Consider the following 10,341-nt stretch of genomic DNA (forward strand, 5'->3'; position numbering starts at 1 on the left):
GGGCTGGTGGAGTGCGCGCGCCCGCCTCCATCCCTCCACGCTTGGCCTCCTGAGACAGTGCCTGGCTAGTCCACACAAGTGTTCCATTTTTGACGGAAAAAATTACCCGTCGGGAATATACACTGCACAGGAATAAGAACGTTTCCTTGGAATGAACGCGAAAGGTCTGGTTAGGTTAGAGCAGACGCGTGAGGCGCCGGGGGAAGCAGGCACTGTTATGGACAGCCGCATCTAGGCCCTACTGCCGCAGGGTGCCTTCCGAGCCAGGGGTCCTTCAGGTAGGAGGTCCTGGGTGACTTTGGACGTCCGCTGATTCTCGGTGCACTGGCAACCTGCTGCGGGAAGCGCAGTTTTATTTTTCTCTTCTTCTGGACGCTTTGCCGCGACCATGCTGCGTCAGGTCCTCAGTCAGGCCAAGAAGCATCCCAGCGTAAGTTCGTGACCCGTTTCCCAATGGGCCATCCTGTGTGCAACTGCGGCTGCTTCCGTCCCTTGGGAGCTTCCTCTTTCACAGCCACTTAGCAGTTCATTCCTTGAGGCTGGACGTGGCCTCATTTTGTCCTGTCGGCTGTTGCTCTAGGCCCTTGAGCTCTGACCTTCCAGGCCGTGCCTTGTGGGGTTTGAGCTGGCCGGCTGAAGGTGGGAGTATGTTCGAGGAAAAGAAAAATAAACTAGTGAATGGTGGAAGAATCTGGTGGCTTTGCCGTCTTGCAGGTTCCTCGGAAAAGGGATGGTTGTGCGTTGTGTGGGTTAGAGACAAGTAAAGCTTGGGTTACCCCTTTTTTGTGTGCTGTCTGTTAAGGACACTGTGTTGAACCACCAGGCCTTGTGGCAAGTAGGAGGGTCTGTGATCTTGGAATCCTCAGTTTGTTTTGACGTCTTGATATTTTTAGGGGAGTTTGGTAGCGCAGAGTTTAATTGCAGTCAAGTTCTTTTGTATCTCTCATTTTCCCCCAGCACGTCAATGTCCTGTGGTTTAAAAACTAAATTAGGGAGTTTTCAGTCTTTATTTTAAATTCATTTGTTTATGTGTTAAGCATTGGTAGCAGCAGTATGCTTTCAGAGGTTATGCCTAAAACTAATATTTGAAACAGGTGTGTTTGTTCAATTTTGTGTTTTTCATAACGTATATATCGAGGCAAGCTTAAGTAATTTGCCAAGAGCTTGTTTTTCAAGCCTCAAAGGAAGCTGGGAAATTTAATGGGAATGATGCATAAATGTTAGAAAGATGAGGTAGACGATATATTGGAAATTATAAATTTTGAATATTTTTTCTACATTAAATCAAATTCATCTTCACATCCTTTGGAAATTCTACTTCTTTCTTTTGAGCACAGTTATAGGAAATATTACTTCAATGTAAGATCTACCTTTATTAAAATTTTAAGACAGAATTGAAGAATAGGAGTTTGAAACTTAAGAATCTGTGCAGAAACTACTTTAGGTTTTCTGTTATCAGTATTTAGGTATTTGAAGATGACTTAATTCTTTCTATTTTGTTTTTGGTTCTAGTTGATCCCCCTCTTTGTATTTATTGGAGCTGGAGGTACTGGGGCACTGCTGTATGTCACGCGCCTGGCATTGTTCAATCCAGATGTCTGGTAAGTACTTAAAACGTTTGAAACTTTGATAGTTTATCAAGCTGGTTTAGGAGCCACAGTTTTTCTGGGGAGGCAGCATTAAATAATAGAAAGAATCTGAGTTTTGTAGTTATACAGTAAGTTCAGGTGCCAAGTCTGCCATTACCATTTGCTTTTCCTGGTTCATGAAATCATCTAAATGTCTGAGACTCATTTTCTCATCAGTAGAGTAAAACTGCTAATACGTATCTTGTAATGTAAAGATTGAGATAATCTTTTTATACAAAAATTAATCAGGGTTGCTTGTACATGTAAATGTTTCTTGCTTTTTCACAATAACATTTTTTTTTTTGAAGTTGGAAGACATCAGGCAAGAAAAAAGATCAATTCATTGTTATTTTATGCACTTTTCTACATATCACTTCATTGATGAAATAGGAAACTTCAGTAATAGCCTAGTATAAAGTTTCCTGTGACTGGGATAGGGACAGGGAGCCTCTGTGTTTACTTTTTCTGACTGATTGCATGAGATTGCTTATTATAGCTCTTCCCTCTCTTTCAGCTTTATAATGAAAACAGCACTACACTTAATAATAAGTGAGATTGATCTGTTCAAAATTTTCGCTATTTATGAAGTACAGAACTATTTTAAATCATTTTTATTGCTATAACAATTATAATGTTTTTATTTTAGTTGGGACAGAAAGAATAACCCAGAACCCTGGAACAAGCTGGGTCCCAATGACCAATACAAGGTAAGCTACAAAGTTTGAAAATTGCTGGAAGGTGTGTTTTAATAAATTTTATCATGGAGTAGGGTTTTTGTTTGTTTGTTTGTTTTAATTGAACGTACAGGTAAAATTTTGAAGAGCTGCTAGACTGTTCTATGAAATTAAAATAGCATGTTTTTCTAATAAATATTTTTGCTAAGGATTTTATTCACAGACTAGACTCCAGATGTGAAATTAAGATAATGTCTGAATTCTACTGATTTGGTGAAAGAAAAAGGAGAGATAGTATAGCTGTTGTTTACCATTTTCATAGATCTTAGTTGAGTGTAGTTTTTTCTCAAACTTCACTGTACATAGGCATCAACTGGAGAGTTTGTTCAGATTCTTCAGCTCCACCCCAAGAGGTTCTGACTCGGCTGGTCTCTTGTGGAGACTGAGAATTTGCATTTCTAGCAAGGTTTCAGGTGATGCTCATGCTGCTGGTCCATGAACCACACTTTGAGTAGCACTGATCTAGTATAATAAATGTTTTGGTCGGCTATTCTTTCTTGGTATGATTAAAATATTTCATGTGATTAGTAGGAAGAAATGAAAGTCAGTTGAAACTGAAATTGTATCATGAACCTTGTAGATAAATTTTTTAACATCTTTTCTGAAGGTTGGTTTGTGGAACTACTCTTAAAGAATGATTTCAAGGAGTGAGACCATTTATTTTTTTGAGATACAATTGACAATGTGTAAATTTGTACATGTTGGTTTTATACACTGATATATTGCAGTATGATTGCTACAGTAGCTTTTACTAACACTTTTAGCACATCAGTAATTATTTTTTTGTTTGTGTATTGAGATTAAGATTAGTTTTTTAGCAACTTTGAAATTTATAATACAGTTGACTAGGTCTCTAGAACTTACCTACTAGTTGCCAGTTTGTACCCTTAAACAACACCCTCCCAATTCTTCCACCTCTTAGTAACCCGCATTCTACTCTTTTTGTAAGTTCAGGTTTTTAGATTTCACACATAAGTGATACTATATGTCTTTCTCTATCTGACTTCCTTGCTTAGCATAACACTCTCAAGGTCCATCCATGTTGTTAAAACCTGAGACCAGTTATTGATTCCCCAAGCATAACCTTCCTAATGTGTAAAATTTTTGTATATAAAGATAAACCCTTCCAATGTCAAAAAAACCAAAACCAAAAAAAATGCAGCTTTATAAGGTATAATTTATATACCATACAGCTTACCTATTTAAAGTATATAACTCACCCACCCACTTTCCACTATAACAGGCTGCTTCGGCAAAAGAGAAATAGCAGTTTCCATAAGCACTTCCAAGAAGAGGTGCACTGACCAGGGTGTGTCTAGGACCCCTTAGGAGATATTACTCCCTGATGGAGATCAGTGCTAGCACTACTGGTAACAGTAGTTTTTAAGATAATTACCACCTTTTGCTGATTCCAAGCTTTCCACTCAACCTTCAGATTATAGTTTGGCTTCCAAATCTCTAAGAAGATCTCACTACAAGAAACGAAAATATATTGGTGAAGCTGAAATGAGCCATCTGATCTCTGTTAAATTTTGCTTCAAAAAGAAATCGTAGGCATTGTGGTTTATTTTTCTCTTCATAAATTTGTTTAGATTAAGTCCATTCTAGTGAAAATGGATTCATAGCCAATAAAGTTTAAAAAAGAAAACCAAAAATCAGGTGTTGGTCCTTCCACCAAGGAACATATTGGAGTCTCTGGGGGTTCTGGGTTTGTGTAGTTCAAACAACTCCCCTGGTGATTCTGATGCTAAAGCCAGTTACCAGTGCTCTGGGAAATGATTAACATGCGAGTATGAGGCCGTGCAATTTTGGAGATGGAATGTTGCTACAACAGAAATCTAATATGCATGGCATAGGTTGGGCTGTGAGTAGCTGTGAATCATATAATAGCAAAATATTTGATAGTGTCACTTATGTACTTAGAAGGTGGACCATATGACTGGAGAGCTGTTACAGAAAAAGATTTTGGAAAACAGGATGTTAATAGACTTACTTTTGGCTGTATTTGCCAAGAGATGAGCTTATAGAAGATTTGGATGATTTGCAAGCAGAAATAAAAGGGAGCCAGTTCAGAAACTAGTGAGTCTATAGAGTGAATGAAGCCTACTGCTGCTTCTGAATCCATAGTGAGGTGTAGACTAGATTATTCTATCATTCACTGCCCTTCACCTAAGAGAATTTGTTTTTCTGGCCCACTGACATCAGGTGTGATGACATGACCTGCTCTGGCAAACCATAAGTGAGGAGAAGTGATGCTGCAGTTCTGAACCAGTGTGTGGTTGCCCTCTTGTTCTTTTCTGTCTGTCATGAGACCAAAGTTGACAGTTAAGGATTACTCATTCAGCCTAGGATAGGAATCAGGAGAACATGGATGAGTCAGTTTGTAAGTGGTATGTAATGTGAACGAAAAATAAACGTTTGTTTTTGTAAACCACTAAGATTTGGAGGTTATTTTTTGCCACTTTACAAAGCTAACTAATACAAATCAGAGAGGGGACTGAAATAGTACTTAAGCATCAAAGGTCCAGCAACACTTCTCAGCCCAATAGAAGCTCCAAATCAAGATCAAACTATGTCATGCCTTCCCTGCTGTTTCAAAGACCTTCAATTAGCCACCATTAAGTTGAGAAAAAGAATGGGTACATGGAAGCTGAAAAATAAAGCAGATTTGAAAATTACTTCAACAAAGAATTTCGATACTGGCACATGGAACTAAATAGAAGCAAATGCATTACACGAGAAGCCTGACTAGTTTTGAGAAAACTGGCAAAGATGCTGTGACCTTTACACTGCATGGGTGTAGGGGCTTGATCCTGCTTGTTCAGTGTTTGGCAGCTTGATCTTCATTTGCCTCTTGTATAGAGTTAAAATGAGCAAGGTATTAATTAACTAAGATAAACAAAGCATTATGCCTATAGTGCCAGGGACCTATTAAAAAGAACCCAACAAATGTTTATTTTTTTCTTAATACATAACCTGTAGTTCCTTTTATAAATATTCCCGTAGTATTTTGTTAATGTGTTAGGGATAGCACAGTCAGTTTGTGTTTTTTTTTTGTTTGTTTTGTTTTGTTTTTTTAAGTTTCATTTTCTAGGTTCAGTTACTTCATAAGAGAATACTGTCAGAACAGAGAATATTGCTTTGCGCTTATTCATACTTCTCTGTTTATGAAAGTCTATGTATCTCAAGGATATCAAGGATAAGCTTTCCTACCTGAAATTTATTTTTATTTTTTAGAAGTCAAACAAATAAGAATTTTTCAGTTATAGATAAAAAACTTAGGGTATGTTTGGAGAAAGAAAACAAAGGGCTTGAAGAAATGGATACAGACTTAGGAGCTTCTTGCTTAAGTCCATGAAGAAAGTGTTAATCTTCCTTCCTTCCTTCCTTCCTTCCTTCCTTCCTTCCTTCCTTCCTTCCTTCCTTCCTGTTTTCAAGTAATTATAGTACAGTCTCTTTGGTGTTGTTTGGCACAGCAATGCATAAACAGAAGGTTATAGCTTTATTTGGGCTTATGTACAAATTCTAATGTTTCCTCAGTCTGGAGCCAGTTTAAGACATGAATCATTTAAAAAATAATTATTGCGAATTAGAGGCAGTTTTTTGAGCAATCATCGTAAGATTTCTAATATTAATTTAAATTTAATATAAGGACATTTTTGGAAAATTTGAAAGTTCCAAATATACAGTATTACTTAAATACATTATCATTTAAAAGCAAAAATATAGCACTACTTAAAAGCTTTTGCACCAGCGGTAGTCTGGTGTTAGTTTGATATTGATGCAGTCTGGGTTAGGAAAGTGATGGCGGAAGAAAGCCATCAAAGCAAACCAATTTGTGTCTAAAAAGTTATGTAAACCATGCAACAAAGCCTTACCACATTACTAGCATATCTTGGTTGCTATAAATCTCTCCTGTTTAACTTATAAACCTTTGTTAACCAAAGTAGGGATGATAATTCTTGGTATTCTCCTATTCTGTTGGAGATTCATCTGTATACTTAGTGAACATGAAAGTAAAAACTTAAAAATTGTAAGTATGTATCAGAAGGAATTCTTATTCACTGTGAAACAGGAATTTTTTAGAGGTTCTGACTAACAAATTACACTAACACTGCTCTTCTGAAGTAGACTGAATATTTTGACCTTACAAAATTATTATTAAAGGACTGGAGTTTTGGTGTCTTTCTTTGAATGGCTTTCACGTTGTTAAACAGTCTTAATAAAAAATTCATGTCTGTAATTTTTACTGTAAAAACTGAATAAAAATAATTCTAAAACTTCTGTACCATCTCTGTGAATTTGATAGATTATCTAAAATTTTTTTTTTCTTTTCCAAGTTCTACTCAGTGAATGTAGATTACAGCAAACTGAAGAAAGAAGGTCCAGACTTCTAAATGAAATGTTTCACTATAAAGCTGCTTAGAATGAAGGTCTTCCAGAAGCCATGCGCACAATTTTCCACTTAACCAGGAAATATTTCCCCTTCTAATGCATGAAATCATGTTTGTGTATTCTGTTGGGGTTTACACTGATTAATAAATGTTTGAAACTTGATATGTGTCACTATTTAATGCTGAAAATGTGTTCAGAATTTTATAACGGGTATAGGAAATAAATACTAGAATTTAAATAATTTCTTGAGTATAATTTGAAAATAAGACTTAGGTTGCTAAATAAGATACTTTTACTCTATATATGTCACAACTTCACTAGAACATAATTAACAACTGCAACTGGAAATTATGGTCAGGAAGAATATTTAAACATCTTTGGCGTTGGCAAAATGGATTTGTGGTACTCACTAATATCGAAGTGTGTGCAGTTGTTAATGGTTTTTACCACGGCATTCATTCTCTTTGCTGAAGATTTTCAAGGCTATCAGTTGTTGTGGTCTAGCTTGGGATTTCAGTTGGATCTGAGTCCATCACTGCTAACCATGGAGCTAGTGGCCAAGGACAGATCTTGGGAGTATCTTCTGCGTCTTGGCAGGTTTTCAAAGGCCAGAAAGTATATTAGTAATTTTAAGGTGGGGAAAATGTAAGAGAGTTATCTTTCTTCAAAACTGGCTGTGGAATTCGAATTCAGTTGAAGGAAATGTTAATGTGTGTATTGATGTTACCTGTTATGTGGCTCAGACCTTTTAGCCAAGTGTCAAATTATCTGATGAGCAGAACATTTCAATGGTGGCTAATCAATAATTAACCATATATCAAGTTTTTTCATAGGTGTGTGTTGGTAAGTTGTTACACCATAGAAAATTTTGGATTTTGATATTTAAATATTTTGTTTAAAAGTTAGAGCACATTTTACATGTCAGTGTTTGAATTAACATGGGTTATTTCAAATACACATTTATTTTTAAAGTTCAGAAAACTAAGATACAGATTAAACTACTCAAGTATATTCTCTTAGTCAAATGTGGATATTTGAACCCAATAGTCCTGAACCTAGAGTGTAGAGTGCATATTAATTACTTGAAGCTCCTGTGTCTCTTGCATAATTTCAGCCTCTAGAGCAGGGTTTCTCAACCTTGCCACTATTACTGCTACTCTAGAAGCTACAATGGCAATTAAGTAGATTATCACTTTGGAATGCATCAGGTATCAATGCTGCCAGGAAAGATAACTTGCTCTTTTTCTTTTCCTTGAATGAATTTGTTTATAATTATACTTTAGTGTGCTTATTTAATCAGACAACAGAATGCTTTGTCAGTTCCTCATCTATAATGAGGTCACCAGGCAAAGCTACATTTAAATACAAATGCCTTGGGTTAGCACTTAATGTGCATTTGGAAAGGTGCAATTTTAAGAATTTACAAATGCTTCTCAGTAGGTACTTGAAAGAAAAGAACCAAACAATACTGATGTTTCCTTTCAAGTTTATTAACCTGTACTGATAAGGCTTTATCCTATTTCACGGACAGTGCCTCTTTTAAAGTCATTGAAGATTTTATTTCTAAATTCCGAGTCAAATTATCAGTACTCACTTTTGACCTAACAGTGATAGTTGACACAGCTCCTCGAAACGTTTTAATCCCTCAGTCTGCCACACTGTCTTTGTTTTTTGCCATTGGCTTTTCTAGTCACTCTCTTGGTGGTCCATTTTCGTCTTCATGACCTTTTAATGTTGGAATGCCACAGAGGAAAAACACTTCGGACCCTTTCACTATCTGCAGTCTCTTCACCCAGTTTCTTACCTTCAAACACCATGATTTAGATGTCCAAGGTTATTTTTTAGACCAGATCCTTTTTCCATATGTATATTTACATACATACACATACACACAGTATATATCTTCACTTTTCCACGTGGATGCCTAATGGGCATCTTAAATTTAACAAGTCCAAGTTTGAACTTGTGAACCTTAATCCTCACACCTATAGTTTTCAAGCCCACTGTTTAATCATACCAGTTTATGGGAACACCATTGAAATATAGGCCAGAATCCATGGAATCTTCATTAACTTTTTTTAAACACCTACATTCAATCAATAAATGAGTAAATCATGTTTATTAAGTCAATTAATGTGTGCTCCATGTTCAAAACATACCCAGAATCTGATTGTTTTCAACATACAGTTTCTCTACCATCACCTTGGCCATCTAACCAGGATTATTAAAATAACTTTTAGCTGCTCTCCCTGTCTACAATATGCTCTCAACACAGCAACCAAAGTGATGTTCAGTAGGTAAGTCAGAATATGACATTTATTTGCTCAAAACCCACCATTTCCCATTTTAATCAATAAAAGCTAGATACTTAAAATTTCCTGACTCCACTTTGTACTGTTTTCTACTTAACCTCAACCAACTGGATTTACTTTATTTTCCACAAAGAGAAGCATATTCCGCCTCATGGCTTTGCCCTTCCCTGGCTTGGAATCCTTTTCCCCAAACATTTGCATGGCTACTTTCTCACGGCTCACTCTAGTATTTTTCTAGTTTACGCTCCTATGTCACCTTTTCAAAGAGGCCTTCCCTGTCCAAAATTTTACATCCTACCCAGTACTTCATCTGCATGACCTTTTATCTTCTTTCTTTGTTTTTCACCTTTGTGCTTATTACCATATAAAATGTAATTAACTTGTTTGAAATATCTTCCCTCATTAAAATATAAGCTCCATGAGGACAAGTATTTTTGTCTGTTTCTTGATACATCCTCAACACCTACAATGTTATCTAGCACATACTTGGTGTTTTATAAATATTTGTTATATGGATAAATAAAAGGCCAGTTCATTAACTGTCTAGAGCAGAGTATCTAAGTGCTTACAAGTGACTCTTGATGGAGGCAGAAAATTAGATCTGGAGATGGTAGAATGCCTTTTGCAAAAGGACCCCCAGCTATACTCATCACCACCCCATTTGACAATTTTTTAATATGTCTTATTTTATTTCCCACTAGAGTATTATGTTTATACTAAAACAACATCTCTTATCCTGGAATTTGAAGGCTAGTTTCTTATTTCACATTTTAATCCAGATGAGTCTGAATGAAAAAAAATACAAGCACAAGTAAAACCAGATAGATTCTCCTTTTGTTTTAAAAAGAAGAGTTCCCTTACCCCAAACTTTGTTTTCTTTTACTCCCATTTTTTCTTTCCAATTATAAAAGTAATGCCTGCTCAGCACAATTAAAATTATTCTCAGAAAACATTTTTATGTATCTAAGGCTTTTTTAAAGTAGAAAATATGTTAGGATGCTATTCTATAACCATTTTCTCAAAAGTCCTCAAATATGGCATTCAGGAACCTCATTATGTTTTATTTGTCAAAGTTATCATTTATGTTAGTTTTAGGAATATAGCACAGCGGCTACACACATAATTTATTAAGTGATCCCCTAATGAGTTATGTTTGTAGGAAAAATCTTAAATGCTTATGTTCTCTAAATAGAAAGCAATCGTGTTTTAATTCTATGTTAATTTGAAATTTAAATTTCAAATAAATATGCATATAAATTATATATACATTTA

General features: G+C 35.9%; 1 protein-coding gene across 1 annotated transcript; it reads left to right on the forward strand.

Moving 5' to 3' along the window:
• The first annotated feature begins 300 nt into the window (after positions 1 to 300).
• COXFA4 (cytochrome c oxidase associated subunit FA4) lies at positions 301 to 6,919 on the forward strand. The gene is made up of 4 exons (XM_090287181.1): positions 301 to 430; positions 1,513 to 1,601; positions 2,275 to 2,335; positions 6,703 to 6,919. The coding sequence occupies exons 1-4, from the start codon at positions 389 to 391 to the stop codon at positions 6,757 to 6,759; spliced, it is 249 nt and encodes an 82-aa protein (XP_090143307.1). The 5' UTR covers positions 301 to 388; the 3' UTR covers positions 6,760 to 6,919.
• Positions 6,920 to 10,341: the final 3,422 nt, after the last annotated feature.

The sequence above is a fragment of the Furipterus horrens genome, unplaced genomic scaffold, assembly GCF_987537825.1.
Source record: "Furipterus horrens unplaced genomic scaffold, mFurHor1.1.pri manual_scaffold_9, whole genome shotgun sequence".
Classification (NCBI taxonomy): domain Eukaryota; kingdom Metazoa; phylum Chordata; class Mammalia; order Chiroptera; family Furipteridae; genus Furipterus; species Furipterus horrens.